The sequence below is a fragment of the Equus quagga genome, chromosome 11, assembly GCF_021613505.1.
Source record: "Equus quagga isolate Etosha38 chromosome 11, UCLA_HA_Equagga_1.0, whole genome shotgun sequence".
Classification (NCBI taxonomy): Eukaryota; Metazoa; Chordata; class Mammalia; order Perissodactyla; family Equidae; genus Equus; species Equus quagga.
In genome coordinates this window covers 83,604,549-83,631,422 of record NC_060277.1, presented here as the reverse complement: position 1 = coordinate 83,631,422, position 26,874 = coordinate 83,604,549, and the positions used below count along the sequence as shown (strand labels likewise).

Genomic DNA, 26,874 nt, shown 5'->3' with positions numbered 1-26,874 from the left:
CAGTCCCTCCCCTGCCTCCAGTCAGGCTTCAAATAACAGAATAGTTCTGGGAGACAGACAGGAGAGCAACAAAAGCAGGCAAAGAGACTTAACAGCTCTTTGAGGCACCGTACGGAAGAGACATTGCTCTGGCAATCCAACCCCAATCAGAAATGCAATGTATTGCTACAGGAACTTGAAGCCATCAAGGTTCATCATGACAATGATGAATCTCAAACCAAGCACAACTACTAACTAGAGTCATTCAAACTTTGCAATAAAGGTCTAAGAAGCATGTAAGGCCTGCCCGTTTTTAGGTGCAAAAACTATTCACCAAACTATCTACTGTCCTACACAAGACATGTCACTTTCAACAAAATATACAGAGGCATATGAAAACAAGAAAAATATGTATTCTGAAGAGTGAAGCAATCATCAGAACCAGAGTCCAATATGGCAAAGATTTTTGAACTGACAAGGGAATTTAAAATAATCATGGTTAGGGGCTGGCCCGGTGGCACAGCAGTTAAGTGTGCATGTTCCACTTCGGTGGCCCGGGGTTCACCGGTTTGGATCCTGGTTGCAGACATGGCATTGCTTGTCAAGCCATGCTGTGGTAGGCGTCCCACATATAAAGTGGAGGAAGATGGGCACAGATGTTAGCTCAGGGCCGGTCTTCCTCAGCAAAAAGAGGAGGACTGGTGGCAGATGTTAGCTCAGGGCTGATTTTCCTCAAAAAAAAAAAAAAAAGTTAAAATAACTATGGTTAATATGTTATGGACATGGTGAACATGCAAGATCAATGGGTGATTTTAGCAAAAAGACAGAAACTATCAACAAATGCTAGAAATGAAAAATACTGTTTCAGAGATGAATGCCTTCGATTGGCTAATAAGTAGACTCCACATTGCTGAGCAGAGTCAATAAACTTAAAGATAAGGCAATAAAAATTACCCTAACTGAAACCTAAGAGAAAAAAAAAACAAAAACAAAATAAACCCAGGGCAGAACACATAAGAGCCGTGGGACATATTAGTTTAACATATGTATAACTGGAATCCTAGAAGGAGAAGAGAAAGACAATGGAGCAGAAGAAATATTTGAAGAAATAATGGCTGAGAATTTTCCAAAATTAATAACAGACACCAAACCATAAAAGCAAGGAGCTCAGAGACCACTAAGCAGGATAAATACCAAAAATACACACCTTGGAAAAAGAAATCGCCTTCCAGATGGTTTTACTAGTAAATTCTACCAAACGTTTAAAGAATAAATAACATCAATTCCATACATTCTCTTCTAGAAAAGAGAAGATTCATTTTGTGAGGTCAGCATTACTGATACCAAATCAGATGAAGATAGAACAAAACTACAGACCAATATTCCTCAGCAAAAAACCAGCAAAATGAGAATCACTACACTTATTAGAATGGCTGAAATTAAAAACACTGACAGTACTAAGTGCTTACAGGATGCAAGTGAAGCCCTCATATGTTGCTGTTGGGAATGGAAAATGGCAGTGCCATTTTTGGAAAAGTTTGGCAGTTTCTTACAAAGTTAAGCATATACTGAGCACATGATTCAGTGCAATGAGTTCTGACACCAATTACCTAGAGTTAGGTCAAACTTCACAGATAAAGAGCAGAGCTCTCCACAAGACTGCTCTCACTTGAGCTACCAACTGTAATTTGGGGGTCCCCAGGCCACCCTTGTTTCTGACCAGTAGGCTACAAATCCCACTATCTCCCTTAAGGTTTGATAATTCACTAGAACTAATCACAGAACTCAGGAAAATACTTTACTTACAGTTACAGTTTTATTATAGCAAAATACAAATCAGAACTAGGCAAAAGAAAGAGATGCACAGGGTGAGGTCTAGGAGGGTCCCAATGTGAAGCTTCTTCGTGACCAGTGCATGTTACCCTCCTAAAACATCAACGTATGACAACACAGAGTACTGCCAAAAAGGGAAGCTCACATGAGCTTCAGTGTCCAGAGTTTTTTATTGGGGTTTCATTATATAAGCATGATTGACTCACTGGCAAGGAGGCTGAAATATTCAGGCTAGTATCATGTGACTGAGAGCCCCAATCCCCTAATCACATGGTCAGTCTTTCTGGCATGGCCAGCCCCCACCCTGAGTTATCTTGTTAGCATAAGCTATCGGGACCCACCATAAAGAGCAAATATGCTCCTATCATACAGGAAATTCCAAGCACTTAGAGGCTACATCCCAGGAACCAGGGACAAAGGCTAGACAAATTCTTTATCACACAGCCAGCAATCCCACTCCAAGGCATATACTACCCTAGAGAATGAAAACTTTACACAAATCATCCTAAACTGGAAATAACCCAAATGTCCTTCAATGGGTAAATGAACAAACTGGTACATTCATACAGTGAAATACTACTCAGCGATAAAAAGGAATGAAGTACTGATGCACACAACAAGATGGGTGAAACAACTGCATTTTGCTTAAGTAAAAGGCTACATATTGTGTGATTCTATTTATGTGACACTTTGGAAAAGGGAAAACTACAAAGACAGAGAACAGATCGTGGTTGCTAGGGGTTGGAGGGTGGTGGGGAGGGATTTACCTATAAAGAGCCAGCAAAAGGGAATTTTGGGGGTGACTGAATTGTTCTGTGTAGTATGGTGGCAGATACACAACTCTGTATTTGTCAAAAGCCACAGAACTGTATACCAGAAAGACTGAATTTTAACATATGTAAATTTAGAAATCAACCAGGATGTGTGGGAGAGGACAGAAAGCAGACTATAACAGATGAATCTAACTGTATTACAAATAATCACATAATCATACTGAAGAGAACAGGGAAGGAAGGAACTAACGTAACTCTGAATCTTAGGACCTAAATCACTTTCGAAAAGTGTTTTGACATGATACTGAAAGGCTAAAAATCAAAAAACTGTATGCAAATACTGTACTGTAGTTGGGTAAACTTGTTTCTCACAAGGGTATAGGTTGAACAGCTCTAAAACTACTTGGTTTGTATATTAGGGTTGAACAAGGAAGTAAATACATTACAGCTAATGAGAGCCAAGCTGAGGGAAGGCTAAAATGAGCATTGTGGACTTGGACTGGTGTTGTAGGTTATCAATATAGACTCATGGTTTTTCTTCTTAAAACATATATTTACATATAAATACATACAGAGATACACACAGAAATACACCTGGACATGTGTTTGCATGAGCAAGTATAGGTATGTTTCCTATTCTATCCACCGAGAGGGACTAGAAGCAGTGACACTCTAGTAACAATAAGCATATTAGCACCCAAATCTTTGTTTCTAAATACTATTGACCAAAAAAAGGGCAAGGAAAATAGGAGATGAGCCTGGAGCATCTTGTAGGGGGAGGAGAGGGAGAAGTATGGAACATATCAACACGATACAGTTGCCAATCTGAACAAGTTTCCAATAGCCAAAACTGGAACAAACTGAACTGTAAAATAATGACAGTATTGGAACATAACTCAAAGAATAAAATAAATATCTGTAAGTCCACACAGATATAAATAAATAGCTGAATAAAAAACTAAGTGAGGAAGAAGGGACAAACCTTTCTTACAGAATTTTAATAATAAATATAGAAGAAATCAAGGAAATAGAAAACCACCATCAGAACACTGCAGAAACAAATGCTGTAGGTACAGTCCACTGGTGGGTGTTAAAATTAGAGGGTAAGAGTTGAAGCAAAACAGAATATTTGCGTGGTCTCTAAGTATTTACCCCAAATATTTAGTAATTATAAAGGCAGGGATATAGTAAACAGTGAGGAATCCTGGCAGACATCACCTTAACCAAGTAATCAAGATTAACATCACCAATAATATCTGTGTCATATAGCCCCTGACATGATGTACGGGGAAGGGGCCATCCCTCTGGGGGAGGCTTCCCAATGATATAATGGGAAGCATAGTCTCAAGTGAATATGAGAAAACATCACACAAACCCAAATAGAGAAACATTCTATATAACAATTGGTCCTCTTTAAAAATGTCAAGGGCATGAAAGACAAGGAAAGACCGAGGAACTGTCACAGACTGGAGGATGCTAAGGAAACATGACAACTAAATGCAATGCGAGATCCTGGACTGGATCCTGGAACAGAAAAAAAATTAGTGAAATAACTGATGAAATCTGAACAAATTCCGTAGTTTAGCTAACAGTACTATAAACAAAACTAATTTCTTAGTTTTGAGCACTCTTCTATGGTTATATAAGACATTACATACAGGAACTCTCTCAAGACTTTTGCATCTCTTTTGTAATATAAAATTATCTCAAAATAAACTGTTAAAAAAAATCAGACAATTTTTAAGTTTTTAATCATTAGGTATCAAAATGCTGGGTTTGGTTCCAGTGTGGTGAACTGGAAAAAGTACTAGACCCGCAACTCATTCGATCCTTGCTAGCTTTGAACCCTGAGAGTCACAGAACCTCCCTGAACCTCATGTTTCTCTGCTAAGTGGGTACAATACACAGCTCATCTCCCTCAAAGGTTACTTAAGGTTTCAATGACATAGTAGGTCAAAGTTGTCCAGAAATGATATGCTTGCGCACAACACAAGCATTACTACTTTATCTTTAGGCCTAAGAGAAAATATTACTAAGGAGAAATTTTCCAGGAATGAATTTGACATAAAAAAATACTAAATACTTAAGGAAAGTAATGGTAGAAGGAAAGACTAAGAGAAACTATGCCCTTCAGCTAAAGGGAGAAAAGTTTAAGAAAAAAAAAAAAGATGGGGACTCTTGTTAGGGTACAGAAAGTGCCAGAAAGTAGGACAAGCAGATCAGAGCAACTGATTGGAAATCTGAGTTCACTACTCATGACATGTATAGATTGTGAGTGATGACAGCTACCAGTGGGAGAATGGGAGAGAGATCTCTTTTGCACCAGACCTCTTGCAGACCAGATCATGAACAACCAATGGGGAGAGGGAAAAGGAACTCCATCCCTCACTGCTACTCAAAATCTAGCATAGCCAAGGCAGGCATACCATATCAAGGAAGAGGGAAAACAGAAGGGTTCCTAGCAACATGGCTAGAAATGGGGGAAGAAATTACACTTTCTACAGACCCCACTACTAAAAGCTAACGGGTGCATCTTTCAAGAAATCTTTTGATTTTTCACTTACTATGATTCTAGAATGAATGGGACAGAAGCTGCCTATCAGCCCATACCATAAAACTAAGAACAAAACAACTAATCAAGTGTTTGATCTTTTCGACTTAAAAATCATGCTTTCTCAAACTTAAACCTTCTATCCAAAAAAATGTGAAGTTTCCATTAATGTGAGGGATAGAGCAGAACTCAGCTAAGTTTATCTGTAAAGAATGTGAGAGTAAATATTTCAGGTTCTGGGGGCCATCAGGTTTCTTAGCAGCTACTCCACCCTGCCTTTGTAGGGTAACAGCAGCTATTGACAATCTGTAAATGAATGGATGTGGCTATGTTCTGATAAAACTTTATTTACAAAAATAGACAGTGGTAGAGATTTGGCCCAAGGAAAGTAGTTTGTCTACCCCTAGAGAGAATGCCAGATAGATACTTGTTAGTTGAATCCCAGAGGTTTTCCTCAATGAACTGTGTGAATTTGTATACGCTGCATATTTCTATTTTATAATTCACAAACAAAATTACTTGACGTGAGCTGGAGCCCAAAGAAACAGACATGATTTTTCTTCACCATAGGAGAATAGCTTTTAAGTACTCAGTCCATCCTTTAGCCACCTACAAGTTTGTTTCCGTTTTTTTGGTGAAACCTGTTGTCAACTTTAATTACAAAAATGAAGAATTTTATACCAGGAGGGCAGTTACAATATCATTTCTTTGGAAGCTTATTTATTTATTTATTTTTTTGCTTTTCAAGAGACAGACTCTATCCTTAAATATGGAGTCAGAATATGGTACGAATGGGTTAGGTTCCTAAAATACATGAGAAGATAATTTACCATTAAGTTCAAACAATTTTCCCTACAAAGCTTTTGTACAGGCATAAAGAAATACCTTCAAATTTTCCTATAGCTGTGACAACCAAAAACAGTCTTGCTGATACAGTGAACTCAAATTCCACCACTTTAAAAACAGTCTCAAGCAATTCTCAATTCATCTAAAATAAGGGCAGCATTCTTGATTGTTTTTATACATAACCGGAGAGCATAAGACAAGCCAAAAAAATGTCTCAGATCCAAATGTACCATGATCCAAATATCACTATGCCATTTAGTGGAAGCCACTGACTAAAAAACCTCAAGGTCATGAAAAATAAGAGCGAAGACTAAGAACATGTATGATTAAAAACAAAAAAAGGATATTCTCCCTCCAATAAAAGACAGAAGGGCATCTCAAAATGCTATTATACAGATTCATGACCCAAGAGAATCTCATGATTAAATCACTTGTGCTAAAAGCTTTTACAACTTCCCCAAATGAAAAGTCTATTCTCAGGCTTCTCTTGGTTCTTAACCACATGTGGTTTTCCATATTTTGAAAATAAAAAGAATTACAAAGGTACATGGAAAAGCACTCAGTTATATATCAAATACAGGTCAAGAAACAGCTAGGTAATAGTGAAAGAGTCAAAGTATAGTTGATCACACTTGCGTTTATGGATTCCAATGAGCCTTGTTACTTACAATGGATTGCTCTCAACACTAAAGGTGCAAAATTCTTACATTATAGTTTCATCCATTACAATGTAGTATAGAGATAAAGAGAAAGCTGGATTAAAAGTATGATCTCATCAAAATGTAATGAACATGAATACATTTCCATCTAAGAGAAAACGAAATGTGTTAAAGAACTTATCAGTAATGCTTTAGAGCATTGCATGATAAACCACCTAAGAACTATACAACAGCATTCAACACTATTGTGTTAGTAAGCAAATGCTAAATTTTTACTTCTCATGTGATTACAGTACTTTAATATTTCCAGCTAACTTTTCAGGAGAAAAAGTAACCATATATATTATGGAGATTATAAATGTCATCATAAATAAATAATAACTAAATAAAAATAAGTAACTTCCCCATATGTTTGCTAACAGTCTACACAGCTCAAGAGCCTCTGTTATGTACAAGCAATATGAATAGGAAAAAAGGGGAGCTTCCTGTCCCCCTTTTAATAAACTGCAGAGGCATAATATTTTCTCAAGTTCATTTTATTATCAAAAAGTGCAAACTTTTGAACAAAAGCAAACCATGAATCACAGCATTCGGCAAGACATCCAACATGGAAAAGAGAACAATATTCACTAAGTGAAACAGGAGCAGATGAGATACCTCTCACATGTATATTCATGCTTTCTTAATAGTCTCTTCATCAACTTTCAGTGTAACTTTCACAAACAGTATAGCAGCTCAAAAACAAATGCAGGAGCACAACGGCAAAGTTTCATAGTTATTTTGGGTTAGTTGTGAGTATGAAAGTAAACCTTATACCACAAGTTCATGTAGGCCACTGTGTAGTATGTTTAAATCTTTAAATGTATCGACACTGAAATCAATGTCTGACTACAATGAAAACAAAGGAGAAAAGAGGGTTTTAAAATACTTGTTGCATTATAGTTGTTTAACAAGAGGCAGAAAAAATGAAATAATTTTAAATGATCTTACATGTGTTCATATGACCAGGAACATAATCAATCCACATTAACATAATTCATTTAAAATTACATTTGTAAAAGTCATACGACAGAAAGATTATGTGCCATTAATCAGTGTGCCTGCACTTGAACAAACAAGAAAAGATAAATAAATTAACTTTAGTCAGTCAACATACTCCAAAGAGGAGCTTCAGTCTAGTGTTACTGGAGTTATTCGCATAAAGTGTCTATAAGGAAGAATCTACTCATGAGGAATTTTCCTGTTCAGTAATCTACAGGCATTAATGAAACTATAAACTGTGATGACAACCTAAAATATGAAAGTGGTCAATTTAAACACATCTGAGCGTCTAGCCAAGGACAAAAGAGCACGGATGCTGAGCAGGTTACTGAGTGCATGCATTGTCTCCAGGTGCACTTCCTGGCAGTTAATCGCCCTTCTGTTCTGTAGAAAAACTGCCTTTTATGAATAGACTAATTTACTAAATTAATTGAGGACTACACTTGCATTTCATTACATTACACGGAATTCTTCCCACACTGTTAATTTTCTCCTGTGTACTAATGTCTTTATACTAGAATTGTGCTACTTTCTAAAGTTTCAGAATTACTATTGCAGGTAGGGATGATGAAAAAAATAAAACCAAATCTGATTATTTGATGACAAATTTGAGCACCAACTACAGCAAATTTCAGAGTCAAGGTAGCTTGCAAGTCAGTTCTCTTGATTTTTAAATTACCTTCCACTGTTTTCATCGGTATTGAAGCTGAGATCCTCAGGGCCTATTTGTTCGCCATCAGGAAAACTGGAATGCGTATCTAAGATAAAAAATTAAAAGCAGATAACATTTCTCAAAAACTAGTATTTTCTTTTTACTTGCCTTTAAATATCTTACCAAGTGTGTTATTTAAGCGATAAAGATGTGCTGGGTTGTTAACAAATCTCTGTCTTCAGAGAATTTTTGATCGGAGTCAGGTGTAAGCAAACACCAAGGGAAAACAAAGGAGAACAAACAAAATGTGTAAGAGATATCCACAGTTAGAAGACGAAAGGCACTGCTTCACTTTGTCCTCCTGGGGACACTGTGGGAGTAGCTGTAGAAGGGAACAGGAAATGATGATGTACACGTGAAGACTGACTTTGTAAACATAAAAATGTTATTTCAAAGCCAATTAAGTGGTACATGCAAATATCACTACAAAAACCCATCAGCACTCAAAATAACTTTTTGGGTTATTTGGCTGCTTCTTTTAGAAGTAGAGAAAACTACCAAAGTGTCTCAATAGAGTCGGCCCTCCATACCCATGGGTTCTGCATCTGTGGATTCAACCAACTATGGATTGAAACTCCTATGATTATTGCATCTGTACTTAACTTGTACAGACTTTTCTTTTGGCATTATTCCCTGAACAATACAGTATAACTACTACTTACTTAGCATTTACATTGTATTCTGTATTACCGGCATATCTCGTTTCATTCTGCTTTGCTTTACTGCATTTTGCAGAAACTGCGTTTTTTACAAATTTAAGGTTTGGGGTAACCCTGCATTGAACAAGTCTATTGGTGCTACTTTTCCAACAGCATTTGCTCACTTTATGTCTCTGTGTCACATTCTGGTAATTCTCACAATATTTCAAACTTTTTCATTATTACTATATTTATTATTGTGTCTGAGATCAGTGATCTTTGATGTTCCTATTGTAACTGTTTTGGGGCACCACAAACTGCACCCATATAAGACAGCAAACTTAATTGATAAATGTTGTGTGTGTTCTGACTGCTCCACCAACCGGCCATTGCCCGATCTCTCTCCCTCTTCTCGGGCCTCCCTATTCCGAGACACAACAATATTAAAATTAGGCCAATAATAACCCTACAATGGTCTCTTAATTGTTCAAGTGAAAGGAACAGTTGCACATCTCTCTCTTTAAATAAAAGACTAGAAATGATTAAGCTTAGTGAAAAGGCATGTCAAAAGCAGAGATAGGCTGAAAGCTAAGGTTCTTGTGCCAAACAGTTAGCCAAGTTGTGAATGCAAAGGAAAAGTTCTTGGAGGAAATTAAAGGTTCTACTTCAATGAACACACAAATGATAAGAAAGCCAAAAAGCCTTCTTGCTAATATGGAGAAAGTTTTAGTGGTCTGGATAGAAATCAAACCAGACATAACATTCCCTTATGCCAAAGACTAATCCAAGCCAGGCCCTAACTCTCTTCAACCCTGTGAAGGCTGAGAGAGGTGAGGAAGCTGCACAAGGTTGAAGCTGGTAAAAGCTGATTCCTGAGGTTTAAGGAAAGCTGTCTCCACAACATAAAAGTGCAAGGTGAAGCAGCTAGTTATCCAAAAGACCTAGGTAAGATTATTAATGATGGTGGCTACATTAAACAACAGATTTTCAATGTAGATGGACAGCCTTATATTGGAAGAAGATGCCATATAGGATGTTCACAGCTAGAGAGGAGAAGTCAATGCCTGGCTTCAAAGCTTCAAAGGACAGACTGACTCTCTTGGGTCTAATGAGCTGGCAAATCTAAGTTGAAGCCAATGCTTATCTACCATTCTGAAAATCCTAGGATCCTTAAGAATTATGCTAAATCTATTCTGTCTGTGCTCTATAAAATGGAACAACAAAGCCTGGATGATTGCATATCTGTTTACAACATGGTTTACTGAATATTTTAAGCCCACTGTTGAGACCTGCTACTCAGAAAAAAAAAAAGATTCCTTTCAAAATATTACTGCTCACAGATAATGTACCTAAAAGCTCTGATGGAGATGTATGAGATTAATGTTTTCATGCCTGCTAACACAACATCTACTCTGCAGCCCATGGATCAACGAGTAATTTTGTTTCTCAAGTCTTATTATACAAGAAATATATTTCATAAGGCCATGGCAGCCTTAGACAGTGATTTCTCTGACAGATCTGGGCTAAGTAAACTGAAAACCTTCTGGAAAAGATTCATCATTCTAGATGCCATTTAGAACATTCGTGATTCATGGGAAGAGGTTGAAATATCAACATTAAACAGGAGTTTGGAAGAAGTTGATTCCAACTTTCATGGATGACTTCGCGGGGTTCAAGACTTTACTGGAGGAAGTAACTGCAGATGTAGCAGAAATAACAAGAGAACTAGAATTAGAAGTAGACTCTGAAGATGTGACTGAATTGTTGCAATCTCATGATAAAGCTTTAATGGATAAGGCATTGCTTCTCATGGATGAGCAAAGAAAGGTTTCTTGAGATCAAATCTACTCCTGGTGAAGACACTGTGAAGACTGTTGAAACGACAACAAAGGATTTAGAATATTATATAAACTTAGTTGATAAAGCAGTGGCAGGGTTTGAGAAGATTGGCTCCAATTTTGAAAGTTCTACTGTGGGTAAAATGCTATCAAACAGCATCACATGCTATAGAGAAATCGTTCATGAAAGGAAGAGTCAATCGATGCAACAAACTTCATTGTCTTATTTTAGGAAATTGCCCCAGCCACCCCAACTTTCAGCAACCACCATCCTGATCACTCAGCAGCCATCAATATCAAGGCAAGACCCACCACCAACAAAAACATTATGACTTGCTGAAGGCTCAGATGATGGTTAGTATCTTTTAGAAATAAAGTCTGTTTTAATTAAGGTATGCACATTGTTTTTTGGGAACATAATGCTATTGTAGTTAATATAGTATAGTATAAACATAGTATAACTTTGATGTGCACTAGGAAACCAAAAAATTCACATGACTCGCTTTATTATAGTGGTCTGGAACTGAACTGGCAATATCTCTGAGGGACGCCTGTATAAGTAATCTAGAGATGATTTAAAATATACAATAAAATGTGTGTAGGTTATATGCAAATACTACATACACCGTTTTATATAAGGAACTTGAGCATCTTCAGATTTTGGGATCCACAGAAGGTTGGTCCCGGAATCAATCCCCCACAGATACTGAGGGACGACTGTACTTAAAAATCATCAAGTGCTTGGCCTTGTATTGAAAAAGACACTACAACATGAGGGAAATATGTAAAATATAAAGCTGACAATTAGCATAAGCCTGACCATGTTGTAATTCCAGGAAATCCTGCAGAGAAATGCTTAGAGTGATTATTAAGATCTCTAGATAAAATATTAACAATGGGTGATGAACGTTAACTTATTGTGGTAATCATTTTACAATATACACATATATCAAATCATTAGGTTGTAAACCTAAAACGAAACAATACTACTAACAATGAGCTTCTCTCACTGAGTTTTTTTCCTAAGACATTTTTGGGAGGAAGGGGGAATAAAAATCAATGATTTCATAATCTGCATGAATTTTTAAGAAATCAGAAAAAGTTATCTTTAAAAAAGTCACTGTATTAGCTAGGCTACAAATATCTCTGAAGAGAAAAAAAATAAAAATTAAACATCTGAAACCTCCCCAGGGGATGGCAAACATTTTCTATAAAGAGGCAGATAGTAAATATTCAGGCACTGCAGGCCACAAATGATCTCTGCTGAAAATTCTTCGTTTTTTACAATTCTTTACAATGTAAAAGCTATTCTTCGGTCACAGGCTGTACGAAAACAGGTTGCCAACCCCTGCTCCACCCAGTAAGTAGCACCCATTAGGTATCTGACCAGCCAAATATTACCTACCAGATTTTTTCAGTACTCACCACTGAGTTTAACCCAAAGAATGCTGTCTCAGAAATGACAATAATTTAAAAAGAAAAAGAAGCAGAAACAGCAGAGCAGAAGAAGAAGAAGAAGCAGAAGCAGAAATAGAAGCAAAAGCAGTAGCAGCAGCAGAAGAGAGGATTTTATTAATCTCTGTGAAATGACATCATGTGCTGCACCTTCATCTGGGGGCTGTGCCATGAAAGAGTCGTTAAATCCACCCATGCTGGTGTGCTCTTCCTGCTCCTCATTCTCAGTGTCACATTCAATATCACTGTCGCTACTCATTCCTGGTAGGAAAGAAGGGGAGAACATGTTTCTGATAAGAAACCACTGCAAGTGAAAGGAAAAAGAAATCTTATCTACTGAAGTGAGATTCCTATTGAATTTTACACTGAATGCCAAGACTACGTAAGACATCAAACAAAGAAAAAAGTAACCATACAAACCTCAGTTCTTTTTAGTTATTTAGAGTAGTGGTTTTATTTTTGTTCTCAAAAATTAAAATTGCCCTTTCCACAGTACCTGAAAGTTACTGAAACCAGTATTAATTTCATTATACTGAGAATATTTTTTCCAAAGCAAACACAGCTTTTTATAGAGTCATAAGAGATAACAGGAACTTTCTTAATACTGATTCAATGTAGATACAGTTTCTAGCCTAAAACATATAAACATGCTATATAAACACAAATACACATTTACAGTTAAGTGTGTGTATTAAAAAATTCCAGTAATTCTAGCAATAAATGAGTTACTATCCCATTTGAGCCTCCAATTTTGTTTTTGTATCTATCACTTGATTAAAAAATTCTATGGAAAGTACTTCTGTTTCAAAAAATAGTAATCAAGAAAATATGAAAATCTTGTTGCTTCAAATCCTTATAAATGATGGATAAAAATATAAACTTAAAATATTATTTTAATGAACATCCACTTTTAAAAGAAAGAAGGGAAATCCACAGGTGCCAAAACAAAGAAGGATAAGAAAACTAGTGGGTCAGATGCTGCAGCTGCCCTGGAGAGCTTGATGTAAAGGTCTTTAACACTCCCTTTGGGGAGAGGAAAAAACCCTTTGGATCCACCATAGAAACGGAGTTGAAACTGAGACTAAAACTCTACTCCCTGTATGAAGCTAAAATTCTTACCGAAAGAACAGACTAGAAAAAAGTCTGCCTACTGACATGGGAAGACAGCAAGAAATTTTGTCTGTTTCTCCTGGGCTCAGCTCACCTCAGAATTCAAACTAAGACCTGTGTGCCTAATTTAGGTTTGAGATTTAAAGTTGAGGTTCCTATCTCAGGAAATTAACATAAAAATAGGCCAGGAGCTGGTGTTAGTTGAATAAAGCAAATGTAAAATCATCTGGAGGGTAGGTTCCAGTAAGATGGAGTAAAAGCACATTCCACCCCCTCTTTCCCACTGAATGCAGCTATAAAACCTGGACAGAATGCATGAAGCAGCTATTTAAGGACTCCGAAAAGTCAGGCACACTGGTATAGACCAGAATTTGAAGGACCACCAAATCGGCAGATTTAAACGAGACCCAGAGTCTCACAAAGTCATACTAAAAATGTCTAGGATACAATGCAAAATTCCTTCAGCATACAAAGAACCAGAAAAATGCAATCAACAAACATCAATGCTAGATGATGGAGATATTGAAATTATCTAACAAAGACTTTAAAGCAGATATAAAAATGCTTGTGAACACTCTCAAAACATATTTGAAAAAGCTCTCTGGAGGGAAGCTTCTATAATCCAGGTTACAAGAATTATCAGAGAAGGGGAAAAAAAATCTCAGGGGAGGGTCTCAAAAAGGTGTGTTCCAATCAAAACTTACAAAACAAAACTTAGAAAACAAGACACTGCATCTGAAGAGTCAAGCAGATGCACAAATAGAAGGACAATACTGTGAATTTTTCATAAAATGAAATAACCTGTAAGAGACTACAAAATTCTGTTTAACATGGAAAAGGAAAGGACAGACTAAAAAATTTACCAGATAGACTTTCTGGAAATGAAAGATATAGTCATTAAAATTAAAATATTAATAGATGGATTTAGGCAAGGTTGAAAAGAGATTAGCCAACTTAAAGATAGAACTGAGGAAATTAAAATACTAAAGAAAAATGAAGTAAAAATTATAAAAAAGAGGTTAAGAAACAAAGGGATAAAAAAGAAGGCTTCAAATTGTGTCAAACAGACTGCCATAGAGATAGCAAAAATAAGAGAGGAGAGACAATATAGTAAGAGAAAATGGCTGAGAATTTTCCAGAATTAATGAAAAACATTCTGAAATGAAGAAAAATAAAAATACAACATATCAGAAGTTTTGGGATGTGTCTATAGCAGTACTTAAAGGGAAATTTATAGCATAAAATGCTTATATTAGAAAGAAAAAGGTCCCAAATTAATGATGTAAACATCCACTTTAAGAAACTAGAAAAAAGAGCAAATAAAATCAAAGCACATAAAAGGAAGGAAATAAACAGAAATAAAATTAGCAGGAAAACAACAGAAAAAGAAATCAATGAAACAAGGTAGCTCTTTGAAAAGATCAATAAAATTGAAATGCTTCTAGGCAGACTAAGAAAAAAGAGAGCAAACAAAATTACCAGTATCAGGAATAAAAGAAGGGACAACACTACAGGTTCTACAGACATTAAAAGGATACTAAGGGAACAGTATAAATAACTTTATGCTTATGAAATCAAGAACAATGAAATGGACAGATTCTTTGACAAACACAAACTACCAAAGCTCATTCAGATAAAAACAGATACTTTTAACTGTTAAAGAAACAGAATTTGTAGTTAAAAAAACCTTCCAACAAAGAAAACTATAGCCCCAGATGGTTTTACTGATGCATTTTTCCTCTTCTGTTTTCAAGAGTTTGTGTAGTTTACTTCTCCCTTAAATACTTAGAAGACATAGGCTGGATGTATGGACATTTCTGAAATTCCTTCTTCAGCAAAGAAAAAAACCTTTCCTGCTCTAAAGAGTAAAGAGTAACACTGTTTAGAGACCAAACCAGCTACTTGCGTGAAGCACCACCTCCACCGTGTGGCTCTCCGTGAAACTGTTGCTGGAAACACTAAAATCCACTTGAGTTATGTAAATGCTAGGTACAAATTTGACCTCTTGGTACCAGTGTTTCTGAAGTCCTGACAGATACTAACCTTCAAGATTCACAAACGAGGAACTGGAATTCCCGAAATTTTAAGTTATTCTTTAAATACTAACAACATTTTTTCAAACTTTTTACAGTATTAATTATGTATCTTTAAAGTTTTTGTTTAATTTCTAGTAGTTACAAGAACTGCAGCCTACAATCAATATTCAAATGCTGGAAAATGTTGTGAACATTATTGGGTAGTATTCGAATAATGCAACATTGAGAACTCTTAGCAAGGTTTTTAGCACTGCATAGAATCACGTGTCAAAAATGCCAATTTAAGGAATTATTTTGCTCCCAAAACTTTCTTGGAACACCATGCACAGAATTCTCATAAACTGTAGTATAAACTCATTAATATTTACATCACAGCAGACAGGGCCATGAACATATACTTATAAAATGGCAACGGCTATAACCAGGACTGATTTGATCGTGATCACTTTTTTCCAAGGTGCTCCTGTTGATCTTAACCTTTGATTCCCAGTATCAGCATTTTCAGTTTTTCCATTAACTTGCCATAAGTGGATACCTTCAAACCAGCAATGTTTCTGTATTAATTGTTAAGATTAAGTCTAACAGGAGAATTAGAATAATTTTTTCCATTATTCGATTACTTGACTCATTTTTCTCAAGACTCAGGAAAAAACATGCATTTCCCAAGAAATGCTGGGAAGAATTCCTGCATGAAAACATCACTTGGTCTTTTATCAGGTTTTAAGATCTGGAAGTTCGCTAGCTTGTGAATGTAATGGGAAAGACAAACTGGTCTCTTGTTGGCTCACTGGGTCCATAGGTCCTGTACAACCCATTGCCCTCAATAAGTGAGAGAGGGTAAACCAAGGTAAAATCAAATACTTTTCATTTTCCTGAAATGAAACTAGCTGCTGCCAAGAAACAGGTCACAAGCTATTTGCTATGCCTTGTCCCATATATTGTAATGTCTATCCACTGCATTAAGTAATGGTTAAAGCAAACTACTGATATTTCACTGAGTCTAAGAAATTTGAATAATGGAACTTTCTTGAACTCACCAGGTGTCAAAAGTTTTCACATAAATGGCTGTCACTGATAGTAATGACAAGATACCATTAAATGTAAGCTGCTTCAGAGACGTTAATATGGGGGAAAAAACCGCCTGCATCTTAGAGTAAAATTTGAAACAGGACATTTCTGTATCAATCAACTATCAAATGCTTAAAACATTCACTATATGATCAGTACTGTCCAATGCTCACTTTCGAGTTACAACTCCCTTATTCAACGGTGCTCAAATTTCAGATGCTCGGAACATACATTAACTACTTGGTACAGCAGACAGTAAAGCTTCACTTGCCTTCCTCCTTTCTAACAGAACCTCGGCATGGTTCAGCTATCCTTCCTCTTAAACATGGCCATGAGGAATGGGGTCTGTGAGGGGGACCAAATGTTTAGACTTTGCCAAGTTTCCTTCTTTAGCTAGTGATTATTGAGCTCTTATATAAGAGGAAGTTAGGAAGTTGTTGAGGTGCTCTGAGAAAGGTTTTCCTTGTTGATAAATAGAGATACAGAGAATGCAATGACCCTCCCCTACTCCCGGGATATTATTTGGATTCTATATGAAGTCTGGAACTGTAGCAACCATCTTGTTATCCTGAGGGGAGCTAAGCCAACTCACTAAGAATGGCAGAGCAAAAGATGGCAAAAAACCCCAGAGTTCTTGATGACACTGAGTAGCTTAATTTTCCAACCTTGAAACTACCCTATCACAGTTAGGAGAGACTTGTTAACACAAGAGAGCAAATCTTCCTTATTGTTTAAGCCAGCAGATTGAGTTTTCGTAACTTATGTTAAAAGCTCTTAATCAATATCCCAAAAGGGATCAGCAATGCTGGAACATCAGACTTTGCACTCCTCTTAGATAGGCTGCCAGAAAGGTTTGTAACAGGTATGCCACAGCTTTTTTCTGGGATAGGTGTTTTGATATCCCTGACTTAACTGAAAGCGATCTGTGTTACTTCAGTAGGAACTCAGAGCACAGTCTCCAGTTTTAGAGAGAACAAGGAAGAAACTGGTCTACCTATAGGAGTTCTGTAGGGTGTCAACTGGAGAGGGGGCAGGAGAGGGGGTAATTATGCTTTTCAGTATCAGACATTAAACAGAAGATTAATACAAAGTTGTTCTACATGGCCCCAGTTAGAAGGAAAGGCCTGTTGATAACTGTCACATCTAAGACAAGTCACATTTTGCTCAAGAACATTTAAGAGACCTCTTTAGTAGTCCCAAATTTCCAGCTGGTAACACAAACAATGCCTTATTTTAAAGTTTCTTCAAATAGCTTGAGAAAGACATCGACCCACAGTGATCTGACACAGAAAATTTTCTCTTAGGTATTCTGCTCAAATAACAAGCCAATGACAAACCCACTCAGCTTTCTATCAAGGCTTACCAGTGTGAAAAATAAAGGTTTCTTGAGAATTGGCTCCTGCTGATAATAGAGTAATACCCACAACAGTGAGTAAGGCCCCATTCTCCTCTCACAAACAAAGCAGATTCCAAAAGATACAGAGCTCCTTTTCTCTACTGTATTCCTTCCTTCCAGCCTCATCAGTCTCCTTCTCACTGCCTATCCTGGGACTCTAGTGGTAAACAAGCTGTTTAGATACCAACAAATTGCAAGGGTGTACTTCTGTGGCACTGATGATTTGCATGTTTACAGCAACTTTTCTTACTGAGTTCTATGTGCTTTATATCCACACACACTCCTTATAGAAGAGAAGATGTTAACACTGACCACTTAGCTCTAAATTTCAGTTTCAAGGACTTGAAAGTGCAAAGCAGATCCTAAATGTGGCCAACCAAATGCCTTTCTCCATTTTAGGATAGGCTGTCAATGAAACGGATGTCAAAAACTTTCAAGGTTTTTTGTGCTAACTAGCTAATTACATGGAAAAATTGCTAAGATAATGTGAATTCATGAGTTGAAGGCTGAAATTAAGAAGTCCAAGTCATCTCTCTCCTAGGATAATTTAACATGCTTCTTACCAGTTTTCCTGCCCCCAGAGTTCCACATCCCATTCTCACTCCCCAAAATCCATTCTCCACAATGCAGCAAGAGCAGGAATTGAAAAACATAATTTTATTATTTCACTACTTGTTTAGATCCCATTCAAAGGACAGAGTCCAAATTCTAGCTAGGACACACAATGTAACTTTTCATGATCTGACTTCTGCCTCCACTCTACCCCCATCTTTTGTCAGTCTTCACCTGGCTAACTCGTACTCATCCCTTAGGATGATCTGTCCAACGGTGGACTAGGTTAGTGTAGAGAGGTAATAGTTAGGAGCACTGGCTCTGGGTTCAAATTCCAACCCTTCCATTTACTAACTCTGACTTTGGGTTAGCTAAATTACATCTCTAAGCCTCAGGCTACTTGTCTCTAAAATCAAAGTAATAAAGTAACTACCATGTAGCACTGTCCTGAGAAAATAAAAGATAATACTGGTGAAGTCTTTAGCAATCTCTAATACATAATGAGAACTCAGTACATATTATATATATTTTTATTATTACATACCTGTTCTTTCAGCTCCCTATATACCCTATCACAGCATTCATCATTCTACTATAATTGACTATTAAAAGGTCTTTCTGACACCTGACCAGCGGTTTTCAATTGCTCTCCCTACGACCCACCCACCACCACCAACACATATATCTAGCCTACCTGAGGGCTACAACTTGCTCCCATTTGTAATTGTGACCCACTCTGACAAGTGATTCTTAAGGAGTGGTCACCCCTGGTTGACAGTCATTTAACTCAACTAGTGGTTGTCAACTAGGGAAGACTTTGCCTCCCAGGTAACATTTGGTAATGTCTGGAGACATTTTCAGTTATTGTAACTCATAGGAAGTAGTACTGGCATCTCGTGGTTAAAAGCCAAGGGTGCTGCTAAACATTCTACAATGCACAGGCAGCCCCCTACAATAAAGAACCATCTACCCAAAATGCAGTGGTGCCAAGGTAGAGAAACCCTGTACCACACAGTAGATAGTTCACCACTTTATCACCAGCATCAAATGCAATGCCAGGCAAATTAGAAGCATTTCATAAATGCTGTATGAATAAAAGGAGCCTGTAAGTCCAGCATACGATGTAAAAATTTAAGCCACCACAATTTATAATCAATACGTATAAATGAAAACTAGCTAATCCCTAGAGGTCCTTTCTATAAAGATCATCAGTCATAATATTTCTTTATTTATGTTTTAACAATACACACTTTACTGTAAAAATCCTTTCCATTTAATCTCTCCTACTGAAATAATGATGCCCGTCACAGGTACACCAACGAAGAGGGATGACCAAAATGTCCAGCGTTATTTAACTGAAAATGCCAACGCCCACACACCCTCTAACAAGGCAGCCAGAGGTAGATGCTGGCACCTGTATATATGCTTTGAGCTACAAATCATCAATCAATGAAATTCAAATGAGTACAGAGGTGGAAGGTGCCAAAGTTTCAATGAGAAATGAAAAAAATTTCAATGTCAAATATCATTAATAAAGTTGACACAATTTTCTGCTAACATATAAAGGACACCGCAAGGGCAACACACATGACCTTGTTTCAAGTATTCTCTGTTACTCAAAATTAAAAAAATATCTTTTCTACTTTTAGATAAAGAATAATGAATGTGTAAGAACACACAGGACAGTATTAGAAATGTAACTGAGAATGAATTGGCAAAGTTGAAGTCAGTTACCATAGAGGATTTTTAAAATGGTTAAAGTTTGGAATACTTCTGTAAGAGTAAAGCAATCTACAATCATTAATCAAGACTGACTTTAAAAGATGAAGTACTTAAAACTTAATATTCTAATTAGTTGTTTCGGGCATGTCTTCCCTCTAAGACTGTGAACATATCTAGTTTCATCTTTGAATATCTAGCAAAAATCCAATGCCTGTTTCATGTAGGCGGCTTGATACATTTATTGAATGAGGAGATGAACTATCTGCAGATTTTTCCCCTGTAAAATTCCCCTTCTAGTAAGACATCTTTTATGTAGTCAACTATCCATTTTGCCTTCCTCTGTGCTTAATGTCCTAGTAAATCAAATTCAGTGACACAATGAATACTGTGTTCGGATCAAGCATGTCAGATATAGATAATGTCTCAATAACTTTATTAAACCAACCACTCCCCACCCCCCCCACCAAAAAAGATCATTATTCACTCCTCCCACTTAATTATGACTTCATCATTCCTTACCTTCCTCAGGGGCAGCTGAAGCTCCTTCTGGTAGTATAGGTTGTAATTCCCCAGTTTCAGAATTATTTTCCAAATCAGTTATTTGCATTCCTTCCAGAAGACCTCCTTTAGCATTAGCCCTCAAAGAGGGAGAAAATAACCTGATATTTTTGTATACCTAGTCAGTGATACAATAATCTATATTTTCTTCTTGTCCTGAAACTGAGCATCAAACTAAGAAGGATATATGGCACTGTTGTTTGGTAATAAATTTCAAACTTTAGTTTTAAAAAATTCACTAGAAGATTAACAATATAAGGTTATAAAATGGTGAATTTCCATATCCTGGTTGTGATACTCTATCAGAGTTTTGCAAAATGTTATCACTAGGGGAAATTGATTAAGGCACACAGGATCTCTCTATCTTATTTCCTATAATTACATGTGAATCTACAATTATTTCAATAAAAAATAAACATAAATAGAAGTCCTAAATAATATGTTTTCACTAACATAGAAAAGACTTTTGAGATATATTATTGAGTAAGAAAACAAGGTACACCTTTTGTATTAAAAAAGCTATATAGTCAAACTTGCTTAAATATGCATAAAAACTGAGAAGACATAGCATACATAAAAAATTAAGAACAGCAGGAATGTGTGTGGGCAGGGGGTTGGAAAACTAAGCAGATGGGAGATAAAGATGGGAAAATTTTCACTTAATATTCTTTTTTCATTTCCATTTTAGAACCAGTTATTAGTATTTAAAATTTTTGCTCACATTACTTTAAATCAAGCAGGGAAAAAACACACAAGCTGGAAAGCACCACATGAGCCAGAACGGCATTACATTTAACTATAAAATGATAGTTATAGCTAAGAGCCGCAGACATTTAAAAAGGATTTTGCAGTCTAGATAAAAGTCTATGCTCATATACATCTAATCTTTATGACTAAAGGCAGACAGAAATATCTCCATAACAAATAAAACATAAAAGCTAGTTGCAGCTTCAATTTGAAAGGAACATGTATAAAATCAGGCTAGGTAATGGTGAGGACAAGATTATCTCCAATGATTGTAACACCTTTCCACTGCTTAAACTTGAACTAAAAGAGAAAACTAAACCACCAGCTGTCCTTTTAGATTTGGTAATTATCCAGATCTTAAAATTGTATAAAATTAAGTAAACTTGAGGGATATTAATCTTTCTCTAAATTTAATTCAAAGTTCTTTTCAAAGTCTCCGAGGGGAAACGATTCCATTGTTTAAATTTAAAAAATGTATTTAATATCCATAAAATAGATTAGCAGATGGATATTAATGGCTCTTCTAGCATATTCATAGACAGGATATTCCAAAATCACCCTATCTTTTGAATGGATGGAAGTTTAACAGACATGGCTAGGATGTGAGTTTATATTTCCTGGGAGTGAGATAAAGGTGCTAACTATAATATACGTCCTTTTGGAAAATTCCAACTAGGAGTTTTGAGAACACTTTCATAAGAAGAGAGAAAAAAGGTAAGATAAAAGCAGAAAAGCAGTGCTAAAATAAAACTGCTAAAAGTGCTTTGTTCCATACAAAATATGTGTAAAGGACCTATGAGATAATAATATAGCCCAGCACAAATGTCTTTGAAAACTGTGAGATAGATGAAAGAAAAAAAAAGCTGACAGGCACACAAAAATCTCACAAGGCTGAGTTCATACAAGGTTACACACCATTACTATCCTAACTTCAGTGAAAATGAGCTCTAACATATTTGAACAGAACTTCTGGCACTATCTCATTCCATTAGGGAAAAAAGTAAGGCCTGTGACACTTTAAAAGATACATTTTACTACAACAAATGAACTTTCTGTCTGCTAAAAAAAAGTTAAAGTGGAAATTTATTTTGTTCATTATGATGCAGACTTAAAGTGCTAAACAAAGCTATTAGTTATTATTCCATTACATAAATAAAAAAATTTACCCCAAGGTGACCATTTTCCTCCTCTTCTCAGTAGTAGGTAAGCCATTGAAAACTGCAACCACAACAGCATCGGAATCCAAAGCTTGACACTGCCGGTCTTCAGATTTCGGCAGAATATCACTGATGCTGCCATGTGTCAAGGCTCGGGGAGAACTGTGCCTGCTCCCAGACTGAGAGCTTCCTGGAGAGCCTTCAGGAAAAGAAGGGGACATTCAGAAAGAAGTCAAAGAAACAAAAAGTTGTCTCTACAGTGTCCACTTTCACATTTTTAAATTGCAGGAAAACTCAAGAACTTAAAAATATATCCCAGTTTTTTTGATGCCAGGTATTTAAAATTAAGGAGTCCAGAATATGAAGTCTAATGGCTGCATTTTCTTACTGATAGGTCGTTCTGCTGTGAGATCAAGGAACTTTCAAATCAAGTTTTACCATTTTTGGTGCCTTTAATGTTCTAAAGCTACACATAAGATCACTTTCAAATAACAGACATCTACCCACCTGCATTACATTCTGAACGTTCCAAACTTACCTTCAGACAGAGTTTGACAGTCTCCTTTCGAACGGCTATTTTCCCCAGAGTCTATTGCTCTTCGAAGTGACAGACTACCCGCTATACTGGATGGAGCTGGCTTGGCTGAATTACTTTTCTTATTTGTGGCTGCAAACACATTTAAAAACATTCTGAATATGATGAAATAGCACAAAACTCATTACCCAGGCAGTCAGAGAAAAGTTTAATCTTACTACGCAGGGAAGGTATTTTATCTAATGTGTCCAAAAATAAACAGGACACTGGGGTCCCAACTGGTTTATCAGAGTTTTATGGCAAAAGTAGGAATACCTGTACAGCACAGCTGCTTGTAGAGCAGTCTTAACTCACAAAACTAGAAAAATATCTGTAAACTCCAAAAGAAAAATCATACCAGACATGAACTCCAATCTCAATGCAATTAAAACTAACTACCAACAACAAAAATATAACCCCCTAAACACTTAGAAATTGTAAAATATTATGAATTAAAAGGAAAATAAATGCTGAATTAGAAATAAATCACAATTACAATGCTTTGAGATGTTTGTGGCTAAAATAGTAATTAAAAGAAAACAAATGGCCTTAAAACGCATTAATTAGAAAAAACTAAATGGCCAAACACGCATAGACTCAAGAAGCTAGAAAAAGAATAAAAATAAGTAAAAAGAAAGTAGAAGAGGGGCCAGCCCGGTGGTGCAGCAGTTAAGAGTGCACACTCCGCTTCGGCAGCCCAGAGTTTGCTGGTTCGGATCCCTGGCGCGGATATGGCACCACTAAGCAAGCCATGCTGTGGCAGGTGTCCCACATATAAAAGAGAGGAAGATGGGCATGAATGTTAGCTCAGGGCTAATCTTCCTCAAAAAAAAAAGAAAGCAGAAGAAATGCACTAAGTAATAAACAGGTTCAGCAAGGGAGAAAGGCGTAAGGCCAATAATCGTCAATTTACACACTAGCAAAGAACAATCTCAAATGAAATTAAGAAAACAATTCCATTTACAACAGCATCAAATAGAATAAAACAGGAGAAAATTTAACAAAGAAATGTAAGACTTGTATACTGGAAACTATCACTCGCTGAAAGAAAACAAAGACGACAGGAAAAACATTAGGTTCATTGATTGGACGACTATCAAGAGAGTGAAAAGGCAACCTACAGAATGAGAGAAAACATTTACAAATCATTTATCTGATAAGGGATTAATATCCAGAATATATAGAGAACTCCTAAAACTCATAATCAAAAAACCAACCACCAACCCAAGCCAGCCCTGGTGGCCTAGTGGTTAAAGTTTGGCACACTCCCCTTCGGTGGCCCAGGTTCAGTTCCTGGGCACAGAACCACACCACTCGTCTGTCAGTAGCCATGCTGTGGTGGTGGCTCACGTAGAACTAGAAGGACTTACAGCTAGAATATACAACTATGTACTGGGACTTTGGGGAGGGAAAAAAAAAGAAAAAGAGAGGACCACTGGCAACATATGTTAGCTCAGGGCAACTCTTTCCCAGCAAAAAAAATCAACCCAAAAATGGGCAAAGGACTTGAACAGACATTTCTTTAAAGAAGACATATACAGATGGCCAATAAACACATGAAAAGATGCTCAACATCACTAATCATTAAGGAAATGTAAATCAAAACTACAATGAGATACCACTTCACAACCATTAGTATGGGTTTGTTTAAAAAAAATCAGAAAATAAGAAGTGTTGGGGAAGATGTGGAGAAACTGGAATCCTCGTGTACTGTTGGTGGGACTGTAAAATGGTGCAACCTCAAACAGTGGCAGTTCCTCAAAAAATTAAAAATTGAATTACCATATGATCTAGTAATACCACTTCTGGGTATATATGCCCAAAAAAACTGAACGCAGTGTCTTCAAAAAAAGAAACATCCATGTTCATAGATGCATTATTTGCAATAGCCAAAAAGCAGATGCTAACCAAGTGTCCATCAAAAGAGGAATGGAAAAACAAAATGTGGTGTGTGTGTGTGTGTGTGTGTGTGTGTATATATACACAAATGGAATATTATTCAGCTTTAAAAAGGAATGAAATTCTGACACATGCTACAATATGGATGAACCTTGAAGACATTATGTTAAAGTGAAATAAGCCAGATACAAAAAGACAAGCATTGTATGATTCCACTTATATGAGATATCTAGAATAGACAAGTTCATAGAAACAGAAAGTAGAATAGTGGTTACTAGGGGTTGGGAAAAAGGGGGAATGGTGAGTTACTGTTTAACAGATGCAGAATTTCAGTTTGGGATGATGAAAAAGTTCTAGGGATAGACAGTGGTGATGGTTGCACAACACTGCAAATGTACTTAATGCCACTGAACTGTACACTTAAAAATGGTTAAAATGGTAAATTTTCTTATATATATTTTACTACAATAAAAAAATAGGTAAAAAGAAAAAGGCATACATGCTTAAGAAAATGAAAACACACACACAGATAACAAACTCTTTCTTGACTCCACACCCCATCTGGGTACCACCTGATTCATCGTGAAACTTCTTGAAGGAGCTGTGCAATCATTCTCCAGTTTTCACCTCATTCACTCTTCTGTTACACTCCTCCATGGAAATGGTTCTTAAAAGGGCTACTCGCCCTTCATCTTGACACCTCTCAATGGTGGGACCACTCTACTTCTTTTTGAGATGCCATTTTTTTTTAGGATTTTTGAGACATTATCCTTTCTAGTTTTTCTCCTACCTCAATGATTCCTCTTTCCAATTTCCTTTGCTGGCCTCCTATGTATTATCAGGCCTTTAAATGTTTAAGTGCCCCAGAACCAAAATTTCTCTTCTCCATTTAAACTCCCTCCATAGTATTTAGTACCTGCTCCCTGGCTTTAAACAACATCTGATACTACTGACTCCCAACTGTTTATATCCAGCTTTGACTTCATAAGCTTCAGACTTACGTACTATTCACCTGCCTATAAAACATTTTACTAGGATATCTAGCAAACACCTCAAACTTAACATGTTTAAAAAAGAATTCCTAACTTCCTGTCCCTAGCCACCCCCAATACCCACACCTGCTTCTTCCTTATTTGATTTGCATCTCAATTAACGACACCACCAGTCACAAAGTTGCTTAGGCCAAAATCTTAAACATCATTAGTTTTCTTTCCCCTAAAACACTATCCAGCCTTTCTTACCAGGGTTGTGGGAAAGAACTGAGCCCCCTGGTCTAAAATTTCCGTTGTATGTAATGGATTAACTTCTCTCCCATGTTTTTAGAATAGTGCTAGTTACGTACCATCCTTAGGAGAATTAAGAAAGATGGCACACTCGGTCAAGAAAGGTTGCTAGACTATGAACAAGTCCATCTATCCACTGTAAACTCCAGAATGAGCCACCATATTTCACACAAGCTATTGTTATAGTCTATTTACTGATCTCACAACTCCTACTCTCAACCTCCTTCAGATCCTTTTCCACACAAGCAAACTAATCTTTATAAAAGGTAGATCAGATCATAAATACATCCCTGGTTTTTATTCTCTAGTCTTCCTCTTAAAATCATTTTGGGGTCCGCCTTGTGGCTAAAGTTCTGTACACTCCGCTTCAGCGGCCAGGGTTCACAGGTTCGGATCCCAGGCACAGACCTACTCCACTCATCAATCATGCTGTGGAGGCATTCCACA

The 26,874-nt window shown here is 36.7% G+C and overlaps 1 protein-coding gene across 15 annotated transcripts in view; it reads right to left on the bottom strand.

Moving 5' to 3' along the window:
• TRIM37 (tripartite motif containing 37) overlaps positions 1-26,874 on the bottom strand; it is a 142,863-nt gene that overhangs the window by 24,965 nt on the left and 91,024 nt on the right. For all 15 annotated transcript variants that reach the window (XR_006890582.1, XR_006890581.1, XR_006890583.1 and 12 more), the window contains exons 20-24: positions 23,210-23,338; positions 22,681-22,870; positions 20,729-20,847; positions 12,476-12,586; positions 8,362-8,440 (exon numbers count right to left, since the gene is read on the bottom strand). Coding sequence is in view for 11 of the 15 variants with exons in the window: in XM_046675245.1 (XP_046531201.1) it covers positions 8,362-8,440; positions 12,476-12,586; positions 20,729-20,847; positions 22,681-22,870; positions 23,210-23,338 (628 nt within the window). In the remaining 4 variants the exon portion in view is untranslated. The remainder of the gene's footprint in view (positions 1-8,361; positions 8,441-12,475; positions 12,587-20,728; positions 20,848-22,680; positions 22,871-23,209; positions 23,339-26,874) is intronic.